This window comes from Hippichthys cyanospilos, chromosome 1, assembly GCF_059441005.1.
Source record: "Hippichthys cyanospilos isolate Australia breed blue-spotted pipefish chromosome 1, RoL_Hcya_1.0, whole genome shotgun sequence".
NCBI classification, from domain to species: Eukaryota; Metazoa; Chordata; class Actinopteri; order Syngnathiformes; family Syngnathidae; genus Hippichthys; species Hippichthys cyanospilos.
In genome coordinates, this window is record NC_142369.1 from 7,614,327 (window position 1) to 7,631,309 (window position 16,983).

Here is a 16,983-nt window from a genome sequence, read left to right on the forward strand (position 1 = left end):
AGGAGTTTCTTTTTAACAAAACCAGTGCCAAGGTACTATGTTGACATCAGTTGAGGAGTTTCCTGTTGTCCAAAATACTGCTTTTCTGCCATGACTGACATACTGGCACCATGGACCTAAGTTGAAGTGACTTTAAGAGTTTCATTTTGACAAAAATAGTGCTTTGTTGTCATTTTGTGCCAGCTATAGGCAAAATTTTGAAGGGCGGGGGGTGTCAGTTGTGGATTTTTGCGATTCAGGGAAGGGCTTGGGGTTCACTGTACACACTAGCGGAAGCCCCTCCCACCCCTAAACATTACATACAGAAAGACACCAACACTTGAGATTCTATTCATCCGGGGAGTCCCGGGAGTTCTAACTCCAAACCAGACTCCGAAACACTTTTTTTTCTCTTTCCAAAAAACGGAATTGACACTTTTGTCCCCCCAAAATTGGAAGATTTACAAATAAGGGCCTTAAACTCTCAGGAAGGTTTCCAGTGTACAATCTTGGTTTTTCGTCCATAGGAAGACCCTCATCTTCACTCGCACGCACACAAACACACACGCACACAGAACTGTCAGTGACACAATCGTGTTTCCCATACACGCTCGGGGACAATGCACTTCAACGGGGTCTCAGATGGTCGCAGGCTGCAAAGCACGTGAGAAATAGGACCAAAAACCCGGAAAAAAAAAAAGTTGGAGAGATGCAGCTCGACTTGAGGATTAGTCGTCCTGCTTTCGCAATTGGGAGGGGGAACAAGTGCAAAAAGGTGTCAACACGCGTTGCACTGATTGACAATACATAATGCCCCTGTAACGCCTGAGAGATTTCGCTCGAAAACACAGAGGAGGGATTGCCTAGATGCTATTTAAGTGCTATGTAATTTTTTCTACGGGGGGAGGGGGGAATCGCGAAATTGACTATGGGAATTGATGTGAATGTCGTTGAGCAGTGGTTACCAAATTTGATTGAGCCAAGGCACATATTTTACACTGGAAAAAAAATATCTCACCGCACGTCTCCTCAAGAAAAATTTCCTAAAAATTGTGTGTATCTGAATTTTTGACAGAAATGTCCATTTTGGGAATCCTCTAAAACAATGGCCTCTAGGTCTCCATTTTTATTTCCCAGCAGCCAAAACGTTCATATTGTCATCAAAGTGTATGAACATAAGAATTAGTAGATGATGCCCACCATTGGAAAATTAATGTGCCAGAACTTTCAACACGTTTTTCTCAAAACTAAGGATTTCGAATTAGCAACGTTCATATTGCTGTAACTGTCTAATTTTTAGATAATTCCATGTCTTATATTTCATTTTGAAGGAAATTAAGTGTAGAATTTGAACATGTCAATATGTCATAGAAACAGTGGAGACCCATGTTATGGTGTCGGTGACTTAGGTTTTTTCACGTTACAAAGTGGAATACTATGTTTTTTTGTCAACACTTTACGGCATTTTTCCCGCTTTACGACATCAACAACAGTCACAAAATTCAAACTTGGCGGTCAGCGTTCGTGCGTATGACTGCGAATCGCACCACGCTCGCACGTCACTGCCTACGTCACTAAAATACTGGTCTGCTATTGGTCGGCATCATGGTGTCACTAAGATGCCGACATGCTAAAAACTTGCTCTCGTTTGAGTACTTACAATATCGTATTTATCGTGCATTTTAGTGCTAAATTCAAACTTGAATTGGTTAGCCACGGGTCCCAAGATTATTTAAAGGGAGAAGTAAGACGATTAGTATGGAAACGAAGCTGGAGATAATCAAAAAATACAAAGAAGGCTATGCTAGGCTAGGCTACCCTTGCTAGGGATTATGGCCATAAGTAGCTCAAGTCAACGTCACTCAAAGGTAAATACAATTTCATTTTCCCTTTAATTAAGTTTTATTTATGATATTTAATTGTATACATGTATATTAGATATAAGTAGCACTTTCTATACTATGTTGTTACAAGTTTTTCATATGTCTATAGATTTTGATGTTTTTACCTGGGTTTTTTTCGATTTGTATATATATATATATATATATATATATATATATATATATATATATATATATATATATATATATATATATATATATATATATATATATATATATATATATATATACAGTATATATGGGGAGGACAGAATTATACAGCTTTATACTAAAAAAAGCTGGTCATTTTTTTCGTATGGCCTACCTATATTGTGGATTTTTTTTTTGCGATGAAACAGTGTGTACTGCACTGAAAAATTAAGGGTGCCATGACTTATTACGCACGGCATCTCCTGCCATTGCAAATAAAGGGTCATTTTCTGAGGAAATGAAAGGAAGCTAGGTCATTTCACAGTGATTGGGAATCACCGTCGTAGATTATATACATCGGTACAGTCAACGCTGATTCGACCGCGTGTGATTGTTGCGCAGGTGACAGGCCACTAGCTGCTGCTGCTGTTAAGGCATCTACTCGGAAATTGCATCCAAATGACGTGTGTGATGTCTTAGCGTGATTGTCCTGGCCTCAAGTCGAGTCGTCTCTCTGGGAGCGCAAAAAAAAAAAAAAATATGGACGACGTGTGATTTTGCAGCCGTGCGACCATCGTGGATGCACTTGGAGGAAGAAAACAAAAGTAGACTTGGACCTAAGCTAGAAGAAAAGACCTTGTCATACACTGCATAGACAGCAGCCCCCACTTTGGTCAAATCAAAGAAATGCGGGAAAAAAAAAAACTATCCACAACAACAACAACATCAACAACAACAACATCAACAAAATAAATGCATTACAATAGTGTCTATCTCCAAACTAGCCTCTAATATTTGACGTCGTCTATAAGCACTACCTACATATATAGGCAAAACTTGGTATTGCATAATTTTTATAATTCTGAATTCAAGGACAATGAGTGCGGAAAGGGGGGGGTGGGTGAGATGATAGGTTATTATTAGAAAAAGCCGCGGGGGACAAAAATACTGGCGGGAAAACAAACAAAAAACAAAAGCGATTACAAAGTCGACTATACACAGCCTGGATACGCGATGGAACTGTGACACCGAAAATAGTACATGAAGTTAAACAGTTCATTTTCAGAATACAAAAAAAAAAAAAGTTAAAAATGTTAACTTTACGTGTTTCTACCATGATTAAAAAGAACAAAATGAGCGTGTGGTGTGTGTATGTGTGTGTGTAGATATGTGGAAAGGCACGTCATGTGGACGTCATGTATCGTCGTGCAAATGAAGTGAAAGACTGCAGAGGCTGATGGCCGTCAGCGCCATTTTTTTTCCTTTTTTTTTTTTTTTTTTGCCACCGCCTGACTGATTGACAATTTCACTGTACATTTCCATCAATTAACACTTGTTTCTTGTAAACATACGCTTTCAAAGCCTATGGCCAAAATGCTCTTGATTTTATCTTTTTTTTTTTTTAAAAAAGAAAGTGAAATGCCTTTTTTTTTCATTCTTTTTTTAACACACCATATGTGTTCATTTCTTTCTCTAAGGGGTTATTTTCCCCCCTTTTCCAAGAAATAAATAAGAAAAGAATAAACAATATGTCCCTGTACAATCGGGGAAGGGCACGGAACAAAAACAAGTGCTGGTGTTGCTGCTGGGATCGGGACTGAAATCAAATTTTACTCATAAAAATCATTCCATGTTTATCCCCCTTTCCTTTAGAGTCTGAGGGCTGACAGACTGATAGCTTCCCTTCAAAAAAATTCAATTGCACTTGCCTCCATGGAAATTGCTCTTCTTTAACAAAAAAAAAAATCCTTTTTGAAAGGGGTCATAAATCTTTTAGTGAGGGGTCCAATCTCAAGTAGTTAATTGTCTTAATTGTCGGAATTCTCCCAAAAAAAAAAACCACACAAAACAACAAACATTTTGTTTCTCCCGGCGTCACAGTCGACGAAGATGCACTCTGAACGTTTTTCGACGGTGTACACAGTGACTTTGTTTGACACCCCCGCCCCCCTCCCCCTTCCCAGCGCATTTGTTATCAGAAGCACAGATTTGAGTGTCATGCAGTAGAACATTAAGGCATCTATACATCACAGTATTTGAATGCATCGGAAAGTTCTGCAAACAACAACTGGCTGGTCATGTGTGTACTGTAAGTGTGTGTGTTGGCTGGGTGGTTATGTGTGTGTAAGGAGGAGGAGGGGGAGTGGGGAGGGGCACACCTGAAGCTTCCTTCCTGACTCCAGAGTTCATCATAGCCCAGGGAAAAGCGGGTGAGGGGGGGGGGGGGGGGGGGGTAGTTTGGGAAGAGTGTTAAGATTGTACAGCTGCTGCTGCTGCATTTGCTGGTTTCAGCCCCCCCCACCACACCCCCCCAACCCAAAGCCCACCGCACCTCCTCCGAAGCACTCGTCCACCCTCTGGGCTCAGTTCCCGGTCTCGGCGGGGACCAGCGGCTCACCAATGATGCTTATGCTGTAGTTCTGGTGGACATTTGTTGGCAGAATCGGCGTCCCGTTCGACACTTGGAATGGAACTAAGCTCGCCCAGGTACCAGGACTGTCGGGGAAGAGAAAAGAGACACGCGCACAAAGCGTTTAAAAAACTGGTGCCTTAAGTTATTGCGCGATTTAATAGAAAGGAAAGTTTTATTACATGTCGTCGCGATTCACTGTGGTGTCAATTAGCCACCTGGGGGCGGTATAATACAATCGCGACGCTACATGAAGAAGACTTTCGCAGCTATTTTATTTGACGACGCAAAAAGCGGTAATATCAGTCACACGGATCAATGATATTCATTAGCTTGTCTATAGCGTTAAGGTTAACGTTAAGCTAATTTGGCCAGTCTTGTAACATAACGCTAAATGAGCGGTATGCTTTTTCAAAAATTGTATTTCATTTTCAACATAAACTGCATACTTTTTTTCTCAGTTCTAAATAAAAGTCTGAAGAAATTGATCAAAGTTTAGAAGCCTGTCCAAAACATGTCACACAACTTGCAATAAATTCACGTCCTACACTAGCATTTATACTTAAATACAATAAAAACTATATATATATATATATATATATATATATATATATATATATATATATATATATATATATATATATATATATATATATATATATATATATATATATATATATATATATTAGGAGTGAAAAAAAAATATATATCATTTTAATTTGGTCAAAAAAGGTTGTGTGGGAGCCTATGCCCCCTCTGGGAAGGACGAGGGGTGTGTGTGTGTGTGTGTGTGTGTGTGCGAGCGTGCATGTGTGTTGGCGGGGGTCCCTCCACAAAGCCGCCCCATCCCTATTCATATCACGCTAATGGCAAAACAACACTGGGATTGTTCCTGGGGAGCAACGGTGCTAACTGAAAACGCGAGCGGGAACAAGCGCCGCGTTGTTCCCAAGGGGTACTGCGTTACGTACATGTCAGATAATTAGCCCCCCACCCACGAGCCCCCCCCTCACGCTCACGTTGCTGCCCTACCCCCAGAGAGCCCCCCACAAGTGGGTACTCATCTCAGCTCTCCTGCCTTAGGTGAATACCTGTGATTCACTTTTAGGCTAATGGCAGGCTTGATTTGGATTGTCTTTTTTTGTTTGAGTAATCATTCATATCACAAAAAAACATGACTTCGACTGTGAACAGAATGTATCCGAGAGGTACGAGCCAACATTTTCGGAATAATTTCATATCATCATTTCATTACTGATTGCTGATGCTGCAACTTTGGGGCGCAGACTGTAGCCGCATCCGATTCACATTGGCAAACCGCACGCTTCGGTTTTGGGGAAAAAAGAAAAAAAAAAGGAATGTGCGGTTCACTAGGGGTGAAATGAGTCCTCCAGTAATTCGAGTTGCACGCCACCAATGTGGTGAATGAGCTAATTTCAAAATAAACTTCGCTTCCCAACTAATTAATGAACCTTGGTAGGCCTTTATTTTAAAGTAGATATTGGCATAATGGCTGACTTATCACTGACGTAAACAACATTATATTGTTCCAAAATCAATTTGAATTGCAAACGGTACTATTTAAGGATGCTTGAAATAAGGTCGTTACATTGACATTGTTTTACACAGTGCCTGTTGCCTGTCATTAATGGGGGCTCTGACCTTAGCGGCTAGCAGTGCTAGCAGTAGTGAATCGCTCTAGATGTTAGCAGCGTTAGCAGCTAGTAACTCTCATTTGCTCGACTGGCGAGTGCCGTTGGATTACTTTTCAAAGACAGTTTAATCAGCGATATAAATGACTCAGTTGACAGTTGCCGTTCCTACTGATCACTTGAAAAAAAAACAGGTTTTATCAAATGTGTTGTTTTAGCAAAAAAAAAAAATGGCGATTGTTGTTTTGATGTCACTTTATCATTTTATAAATCAAACGGGGAAATGTCTAAAATCCCACTAATTTCATTATTTGTTATTCTAAAATGCCAGACTCTTATTTATTTATTATTGGAATTAATTAGATATTTATTATAATTGTTCCTTTTTGAGAACAGGTCCGACACTTAATCTTGATGATTTTTTGTCGCGAATTATTTATTAATAATTAAGTAATTTTTTTGTTTTTGTGAACAGATCTTGACTGGAGTCCCAAAAGAGGACGCCTTATGTTTTAATATTTTTCTGTGGACAATACACATTTATAATTATTTCTTTTTAAGAACAGGTCTGACACCTTATATTGGTTATTTTTTTGTGGAAAAATATGTATTAATAATGAAGTTATTTCATTTTGATAACAGATTTCTTCTATGATCCAAAAGAGGACACTTTATGTTGATTCTTTTTTTGTGAACCAAGACAAATGAAGTTTGAAAGATTCTAAAGTGTAATAAGTCGCACGCTGATGACTAAATTTTAGTTTTGTTTTTTTTTTTTAACTGAAAAATGCATTGCACTAGTTAAGGGGTACTTGGCTGAGAACTTATTTCACAGAGGGTGCGTCACTAAAAGAAGTTGAGAACCATGGTTTTAGAGAGTTCAAATTTAAGAAAAAATCTATATACAAAAAATAAATATATATAAATATATATACAGTAATAAAAAACTAAAATATATTATATATATATATATATATATATATATATATATATATATATATATAGGGATCATTAAAATTATGATTTTTTTTCATAATTTTTAGATTTTTTTTTTTTACAATAGAAATGTCCGAGTGGCAAAATATTCCATAGCTGCAGGTCCACTGTTGACATTGAAAATGAACCTTACTCTAACCAACTCAATCAGCCAATCACAGGGCTGAAATCCATAAACATCAAAATGAAACTCATGAACTCATTCATGCTTTTAGAATATTAGAACTGCGAGAGGGACGTATTAAACACTTAAATCACCGTGCAGCCGGAAAGAAAATCTCTCCGAAATTTTAGGATCGCTTTTACAAACGTCCAACATCCGAGTACGGTAAAGAGTCCGGGCCGAAGAGGAGTGTGTCCTTAAGGAAGTCGGGGATAAATCGTCCGAGAAAGCCATCAGCAGATTGTGTTGGAAGGCTTTAACCCCCCCCCCCAAAAAAAAAAAAACAGGCTAATCCTCTTCTTCACTTCTTTCCCTGTCCAACTCGTCCTCAAGTTCTCTTTGCCTTCTCCCCTCCCTCCCTGTCCTCCTGCCAAAAATCATCAGGCAGGAAACGGGGGCAGCGGCGGCGGTAGCGGGGGGATTAAATTTTTCCTACCTTGCCGAACAAAGAAGGCACAGAGCGGCCAAGAAGCGACTCTCTTTTCCTGTTTGCTGCCGGTCTTTCTCCCTCACTCTGTCTTCCATCTCAGGTCACCAAACATCGGCGGGACCACACAGCCACAAAAGCGTACTTTGTGGCGGGCGGCGAAGCCGCCGCGTCGCTTCTAATCCAGTTAAAATTGACGCCTGTCGGATCGGATCTGCGTCTGGCCGCCGTCGGGCTCGTCCCGTCAGCGCTAATTGACTGCTACTTGGAAGTGGGCGGTTCCAAATGAGTTTAGGACGCCAACAAAATGTTTGGGGACGAGAACGGGAACCTTGCGGGCCGGAGGTAAAGCTCGCGCACGCCGCGCGACGTTGAAGGATTAGCCGGCCAAATTAGATTATCTAATGGCATTCTAATGGATTGCCCGGCCGTTTCCTACACAATGGCAACATTGCGTTATTCTCGTACTACTACGCCGTTTGTCCTTACTGGTGCGACTGCGTGCGAGTAGAACGGCAGCCATACTTTTTTTGACGTATCGCTCAAGAAACTTAACGAACAATCCCTAATATATATATATATATATATATATATATATATATATATATATATATATATATATATATATATATATATATATATATATATATATATTGGTTTGGATGTTTAACAAAAAAATGTAAAACAGAGTGCAGTGCCGATTAGTTTGGTAAATTACAATTAAAATAAAAAAAACATGTTTTCTCCCAATGCATTTCAATAGATGTCAATTATTTGTGGATTTTCACTATTAATGATCTGGGAACTATTCAATAGTATAGTAAATACATAAAAAAAAGATGTTATAGGGACATTAATTCTTGCCATATGTGTTTGTGTCACTATTAATTGAATGGTGTCATATTTAACATATTTATGTTTAATTCATGCTCATTAATGTATTTATGATTTTTTTTATTTTATAAACAAACTGCGGCAAGAGTAAAGCAATGGCATGCAGGTCAGTTCTTTGCACAATTTCCCTGCGTTGCTCATCGAATCACTGCTTGTAAAAATTCAGATTTGCTTTGTTTTGAACGAAAGGTCTGCATATGAGCTCAACAACAAATTTCATGATATATTTTGAATTTACATATATATATATATATATATATATATATATATATATATATATATATATATATATATATATATATATATATATATATATATATATATATATATATAGGTACTGTGATATATCTATATACTATACACGGATATCCACACATGCACCCATACTACGTTTTGAAAATTCATCACAAATTTAACATTTAACATCATTTTAGCTTCTACATTACGAGCAATGATCTAAAATAATTATTGTCACTGGTCCAGCAAGACACCGTGTTTTTTAAATGATTACATTTTATTTCAGTGTTAATTCTTCAGCCTATCTGACGTGCTGGCATGGAAGAAAGCGGATGCTTAAGGTGGCGTGTGAGGACATTTTCTCGGCCTATTTAGGAGGCCCGTTGAAGGGGATTCTGCATGTGTGCGCGCGTGTTCGGAAAGACCTTCAGCTGGCGCTAAATTAACAAGATCACATACACACACGCGGGCACACACACAACACACAGTTCCAGGGAAAAGTGGAAAAGGGAGACATAACCGGAGGGGGAAAAAAAAAAGGCCTGAGCTCATGCCTGCTTGGTGGCATAACGGTGCGGAAGAGGGGGGGGGGGGGGGGGGGGGGGGGGGTGTTTTGGTAGGTTTTAGTTGAAGAAGCATGACTTCAGCACGGAGGCAAACAAAACCCGTCTTGTTGGAAAGTTGAACGGACTTTCTCAGCGCTTTTAATTTGAAACTTTGAGGCGTAGTCAGGCTGATTTCCAGGCCGGGATTTTTGTAAATCGTCCCCGCTTAGACTCACATGGGAGGAAATGGTGTGAGTAATGAAGCGAGATGGACGGTGGTCGAGTGTGTGCTTAAAACAACAGCAATTCAAAAACAAAAAAACAAAACAAAAAAAACGAGAGGTGAGCGTGAAGGAGTGAAAAAGGGTTACCTTTGCCAAGCAATCCCCAAAGTGTCGTCGGCGGCACTGGGGCCATAATGCCTGCCGTTTTGAGTCACGCTCCAGTCACACTTCTTCAGCTGTCAATTGAAACGCTCGCGGTCAGATCACTTGGGCCATGACACAACAAGTCAACAGTGGACAGAGTACAAGAAGCATGCAGGAGAGAGCGTTATGGGCCAAACAAAACAAAAAAGATGCTTGAAAAAGAATGGAAAACATGCAATCGCAGCTAACCTGGAAGTAAGAAAACAAAACATGGGGTTAGTTAGTTGCACAGGGTGAGGGACTTGTTTTGATTCATGCTGCCAGCCAGACATCCACCAACGTATAAAAGCGGGGTGTCGCGTCACCCCTCGGCTAACACATTCACTGCCGTGGACGGTTATAGTCGTCGTGATCGCAATAACTACAGTCACCGATCCATCTATTTGTCGAGTACATTTTTCAACTGGTTAGCTTGTCTGTGAAATTTAGGCTTGTCGATTTGAATCTGAGGTCAGCACAGATTTTGGTAAAAATTTTAAAGTATCATCTTATGACGGAATTGGTTATGGTTAGACACCGAAAAAGTTCAACACCTTATTGTGCAGTTTTTTTTTTTTCCAATTATTGATTATTAAATCATGAGCAATTCACATCAGGAGGGAAAGCATTGAAAGAAGGCACGAGGGAGCTGAAATTTCACCCAAACGGTGACAACATGTATCAAAGGTCAAAATGGCACCACCATTTAGTTATCACACTACCGGGAGTGTGCCATCAATTAGCTAAAATACAGCGAGGATGATGTGAAAGAAAATGACCCAAAAATGGTCAAAATACTGCATTCAGGGTGTAAGAACGGTAAAACCAGGTTTTCTCACAGCTCACCACCAAACAAAAATGGAGAAGCAGCTGTAAAACAGGCCAAAATCTATTTGTCATGGAATGAAGCAGTGCAAGAGCCTAGCTTGGTATCAGGCCAATAACTTGCCTTGTTTGAATTTAACTGTACTCAAGATGGCAACCTATACGAGTATCCGCTGCTCTGTTGGAGACGTTTTATAATTACAAATTAGAAAAATAGAAAATTGACATTCATTTTAAGCATCATAGGCCTTTTTAAAAATGATGTCACTGTTTTTTTAAGGGAAAATTTGCACATCAAAAGTAGTAGTGGTTTCGTTACTTGGTATCGGTATTCGTGACTATTCAATAGTCGAGGACACTTACTAGTGATATAAGTCTGAACGAAGTGGTATCGGGCATCCCTTGATTCGATTTTTACAAGGTGTAGTACAAGGGTGGAAATAAATCTTAACTGAACATTTTTACCGAATTAACTCTAATTTCCATTTGTAATTTTTCCAATTATTCCGTGTCACCAAAAGAACACAAAGTGGAGAGCGTAAGGCTCAGATTGTTGCAAATTGAAACTGTCACAGCCTGTTTCTTAATTGTACATTCTGTAAATTATTTTGCCATAAAAAAGTCTTGTTTCTAATTTATCGTATGAAAAAAATATGAGCAACAGAAACTGCTGGTTACCCAAGAACAGAAACAAAAGTTGTGCTCTTGAAAAAAAGGCGACTTGTTCTGTCTGGCATGGTGCCAGAAATGAGTTAAAATGCTCGAGTGTACATGAAGGCGCCTCAGAGGGTATTTAAAGTGACAATATGTAAGATTTAGACTGTTTTTCATGAAAAATTAATCAATTAAATGATTATAAATTTCAAAAACTTGCAAATATATGTGTTCTTAACAACCAACAGTATGTTTTAAATATAATCGGAGGTCTAGTTATCATTAGATAATATTACATGGGGCTACTGATACGGAGGTTGCAATGTCTGTTATAGCTGCAGACAGACGGAAGAGGAGTGTGTGTTGCTGCATTTACCGTAATGCCCCGAAAGCGCCCGTGGACACAAGCAAAAAATTACTCATACTCCTTTAAAATGATTTACGGGCATCGTAAAATCTAATTTAATGCTTTTTGATGCCATAACTGGAACAGTATAGTTTTCTTTTCAAATTAAGAGCAAATGAATTGGAGCATGAAGCACATTATAGGCAAATTGTGTTATAGTGACACCTCGGCAAAACGTGTGCCATTATTTTATTTATTTTCCAGCAGACCAGCCAAAATAAGACGGATGATGTTACGCCATCTATTTTCTGGAATTTCTAAGTAAAATACACCTACAACCGTAGTTCAGAAGCACTCTGTTTGAAGTTTTTTTTTTTTTTTTCATTTAAAAATAATTTGCACTGGTCAGTGTGCCATCTTGCATTCTTTCTCATCGGTGAACGCGTAACGGTAACACGTTGGCATGCAAGCTGCGTATGGATCCACAAGCCCCTTAAAATACAAGCTCGCATCCACACAAGAAAACGTGGCGCATTATGCGGGCGCACGTGCCCGCAATCCAGCTGAGAGGCCGACGTCAAGCTAACCTTGCCCCGCATTCATTTGGCAAAGCGGCGGGACGGAAAAGTGCACCGTCGGCACTCTGCGCTCCCGCCGCCTCTTAAAAGCCATTTCATCAGATAGCGCTGAATATTCATCGGGCGGCGGTCAAGAAAATGCACGGCGAGCAATCGGGCCTGGTCTCGGGCGGGATAAACAACGGCGGCGACAAAAGTGGCGGCGGCTTCTCCTTGAGGGGCTCGCCATCTGCCCGCTGACACCGCCACATCAGAGTGGCACTGGGGCGGGGGGAGGGGGGGGGGGGGGGGACTAACAGATGCGGGCAGATTGCGGATTAGGATCCTTCCTTAGATAATGCCAAATGACATCTGATCAGGGATCTCTCCCAGCGGAATGCTGGATGGTGGCATTCCCTGGAGGGGTTAACCAAGGCGAGAGATGAATGGAGGGTTCTCACACATTGGCTGCCTGGGAATGGTGGAGCAGGTGTGTGGGAGATTGTGTGTTTTGCTTTTTGAAAGCGTCTCTCTCGCGCCGTCCCGTACTAGCGGCGGCATTAAAATTAACACGTATTTCGTGATGCTTTCATGGATTTGTTCCTGCAGGTTAGGATTTTGCAATAGATTAGGAAGCCAGGAAGATTTCCTGGTAAAAAGCGTGGACCGGTTTTGATGGAAATATATGATGGAATCGAACCCGGTTGTTCCACTTTAAAATGCGCTGTCCTGAAGTCGTACATATATATTAGGGCAGCAACTCTGATCTGGTAATTATTTCATCAATTAATGGATTAAGCAGATTTGAAATAAAACATGTTTTCATTTCCAAGCTTTTACTTCAAATGGACTTCAAATAAATAGGATTCAGTTACTGGAATGGTTCGTAAGATGTCAGAAATATAGTCAAAAATATAGATCAGGAGAGAAAATGTTATATTTTAGATAATATGTCTGCTTTCGAGAAGGAAGTATTCAGACAACGTTTATGGATGAGAAGCAGAAGTTCTCAGCATTTAGACAATTTTATGTATTAAAAGAAGGTAACCAAACAGTTCATTAATTAGCGAAAATAATTAGCAAGTAATTGGATAGTATATATATATATATATATATATATATATATATATATATATATATATATACACACACACACACACACACCCGGTGCCCCCTCAACAAACATCACGAGAGGGAAAAGACAAGGACCCGCATGGCTGTTGCGCCACAGAAGCCAAAACAAAACAAAACAAACAAAACAAGCGGAACACACAGAAGCGTGATAAATCGAAGCGCAGACTGCTTAGAATCACATTTCACTTTTCACGACCGACGCCGTTTCTTTTCATTACTCAACCCCAAGGCTTAGTTTTTATTTGGACAACTCTGAAAAATCTGGATCAAAATAGTATAAAACCAGTCAGGTTAAGCAAGACCTCCGCGGTATCTGTTTTGAAAAGAAAGAACGAGGCGAGGATACGGGGGCCAAAAGGAGCTGTATCATTATTACTGAACATTAAAAAAAAAAAAAAAGGATGGGGGTGTAGTTGAGGAGCGGTGGTTATATGGCGGTGTACAGATGCATTCAATTAGTTGTGGTTGGAAAAGCCTTGGCCTCAAACCAGCACTTAAAAAGGTCGGGGAGGGGGAGAACACACTCTCCAGTCTGTCCTCTTCTAAACTTACACACACACACACACACACAAACTCGCGGACACACCTCAGCGCTCCTGAGAAACGGCTGGCGGGGGCTACAAGCCTCCTATGAAACTGATAATGACGGTCACTGACTGACTACTGGCCAAGCGCAAGACTCGAAAACGGATTTCAAAGTTGAAATTCTTTTTTTACGGGGAATGAATTATATGGCGACAAAAGGTCATTTAAGGACAGCGATATTTTATGCTACAACCTTGGTCTGAAATAATATAATTCATTATTTCCCTTACATCACAGGTGCCAAACTCCAGTCCTCGAGGGCCATGTTTTTGGCCCATCTCTCTGAACCCTTGTGGCATTATGTTACAAATTATGGAAATTCCTTGGATTTTTTTCATAAAAGAATCAATGGGAAAGATAACACTAGGTAGCCGAAATTTCTAGCAGATGATCAAAACGTGTAAAATTTCAAAATGCAACGATTCTGACGTTTTTATATGATTGCAGCTGGACGTGCGAGATTTTGTTTACAAAGATAATCATTGTCCAAATTTTGGACCATATAAAACCAATATAATTTTTGAGATGTATTTTCATAGGATTTATGACATTGATTTTCCTGCTTTTTTTGCAGCATTCCGTTGAGTGGCGGTCAAACTATGTCAGCAAAAAGAAAATCATTTGTTGACTCGTGTTTCACCTCAAGACAGTAGGTGGTGGTAGAGACCAGTTAACGTCTATGTCTTTAGGTGTCATCATCACGTCAAAGACTACAAAGACGGACCGTAATATTTTTCAATTTTTTCGTGGGCGTTAATAAATTTAATCTACAAGTGTACGGATAGAACTGATGTCACTGAACAAATTGTACGGTTGAAGAAAAGTAAATATTCATTAAGAACTTGAATTATTACGCTTTTAAAAGCATTTAAGAAATTAGGGAAAAATGCAATGTGTATAGTTTGTAAAGTGTGTGCACAAAGGTTAAACACACCTGATTCAAGCTCCTGCCGAGCTTGCTAACAAGCAAATCGTTTGAATCAGGTGTGTTGAGGAAAGAAAACCGGAAAACATGCAGAAGACCGCCCCTCGTGGACTGGAGTCTGACACCTGTCTTACATGCAAGGTGGGCGTATTTATATATAAAAATACTGTATGTGAATATTCACAGCATCAAATGTTTTCAATTTTCCGTCTATATCCCCCTGAGATGCAACATATTCATTTGTGTCCACTCTGGTGGACATTGGTTTCTCGTTTTTATCTAATGACTCAGCGTGTGCTCATGAGAACATCCTGGAATTTCCAATGACTTTGCTGTCTTGCCGAGACACAGTGGACACAAACAGTGGACACAAATAAATACGCTGGGTCCCAGGAGGACAAGGCTAAAAAAGTGAAACCCTGCAAAAATGACACAGTTCAAGCGCAACCAAAAGAGAGGGAGGGGCAGGAGCATCTTGTGTGATGTGCGGGGCTGGTGGGGGCACAGGAAAATGGAGGAAAGATTTTGGAGGGGCTTCACCTGTTGCTGGTGGAGGAAGGCGGGATCTCGGGGGCTCAGGCCGACGAAGCGGTTGGCAGTCGGGGTGCCGGGAGCAGAGTAGCCTGGGCGACACACAGCAGCATGTCACTTTGGTGCATACAGCCAATGATTGGAAGTGCTCTATAAATTCAGGCTCAGTCATCAGCATGGCACGCGTCCAATAGTGACAAGTGGAGCACCACAAGGTCAGATTTTGGGCCCACTTTAATTAGCGGGTAATAAACCTGCAAGCATGACGTAAATCCCCTTAAATGTTTTATAACAGTAAAACTGGAGAAAGGAACGGCCAATGTCTGCACAGAGATGGAAGATGAGAGTGTGTGTGTGAGTGTGGGGGCATCGGTGGGTGTAGTGCAGTTCATCCGCCAACGTTAGAGCATTTTTACGAGCCAGTGTACCGAGAAAACGCTTACGAAGCATTTCGTGTCCCTGAGAGCGGTACTCACCTTCCGTTGACGTGGTGATGGGCTTGGTGTCGGGCATGGACAGCGAGACGGGTCGCACGGCGCCGTGGTGCGGGGAGGGGGCCAGGACCGGTGTGAAGTGGCCCGGGACTTTGCCCACGACCTGGCCGCTACTGTTGGGCTGCAAATATTGTAGTTGGTTTATAATTGGAGGTCATAGTGGTAGCGGTCATTGTAAACTCACACAGTGGCGGCCCCTGGAAAGAAAATTGCCTAAAAATGTAATTGCGTGGGCAAACAGTATCTATCACATAGGGCCGCACAGTGAGAGAGAGAAAGAGAGAGAGAGAGAGAGAGAGAGAGAGAAAGAGAGAAAAGGGGAGCGAGGAAGAGAAAGAAAGCGAGAGAAACAAAGTAAGCAAGAGAGAAAGAAAAAGATTGAGAAAGGAGAGATAGAGAGGGAGAGTGCAACAGATAGGGAAAGGTGAGAGAAAGAGAAAAAAGAGAGAAGAGAGATAGAGAAAAGTAGAGAGAAAGACAAAGAGAGAGAAATAGAGTGAGAGCGCAAGAGAGTGAGAGAAAAGAGAGAGAATGAGAGTGAGAGCGCAAGAGAGAGAGAGAAAAGAAAAAAGAAAGAGAGACCTAGAGAGAAAGGGAGAGAGAAAGAGGACAAGAGAGAGAGAGAGAAAAGAGAGAAAATGAGAAAAAGAAAGAGAAAGAGAGAAAAGGAAAGAGTGAGTGAGAAAGAGAGAGAAAAGGGGAGAAGTAGAGCGAAAGACAAAGAAAGAGAAATAGAGAGTGAGAGAGCAAGAAAGTGAGAGAAAAGGAAAGAGAGAGCTAGAGAGAAAGGGAGAGAGAAAGACAAGAGAGAGAGAGAAAAGAGAGAGAAAATGAGAAAAAGAAAGAGAAAGAGAGAGAAAAAAAGAGAAAAGTAGAGAGAAAGTCAAAGAAAGAGAGAGAAATAGAGTGAGACCACAAGAGAGAAAAGAAAGCAAAAAGGAGAGAGAGCTAGAGAGAAAGAGGACAAGAGAGAGAAAGAAAAGAGAGAAAATGAGAAAAAAGAGAAAGAGAGAAAAAAGGAGAGAGTGAGTGGGAGAGAGAGAGAGAGAGGGAGAGAGAGAGAGAGAGAGAGAGAGGGAGAGAGAGAGAGAGCGAGAGAGAGAAAGAGAAAAAGAGAAAAATGGTCCTCATCACCATTTTCACCAATGGACACAAAATTGGGTGGACCAGACCAAGTTGAAAAAAAAAATAA

At 40.5% G+C, this 16,983-nt stretch overlaps 1 protein-coding gene across 6 annotated transcripts in view; it reads right to left on the reverse strand.

The window, feature by feature from the left end:
* Positions 1–2,115: 2,115 nt before the first annotated feature.
* Positions 2,116–16,983, reverse strand: part of LOC148428918 (nuclear factor 1 B-type-like) — an 83,219-nt gene continuing 68,351 nt past the window's right edge. For 5 of the 6 annotated variants that reach the window (XM_088415026.1, XM_088415019.1, XM_088415052.1 and 2 more), the window contains exons 9-12: positions 15,774–15,912; positions 15,307–15,389; positions 9,705–9,793; positions 2,116–4,505 (exon numbers count right to left, since the gene is read on the reverse strand). In XM_088415026.1, coding sequence (XP_088271152.1) covers positions 4,373–4,505; positions 9,705–9,793; positions 15,307–15,389; positions 15,774–15,912 — 444 coding nt within the window. In that variant the 3' untranslated portion in view covers positions 2,116–4,372. The remainder of the gene's footprint in view (positions 4,506–9,704; positions 9,794–15,306; positions 15,390–15,773; positions 15,913–16,983) is intronic. The other variant, XM_088415055.1, reaches the window with a different exon arrangement.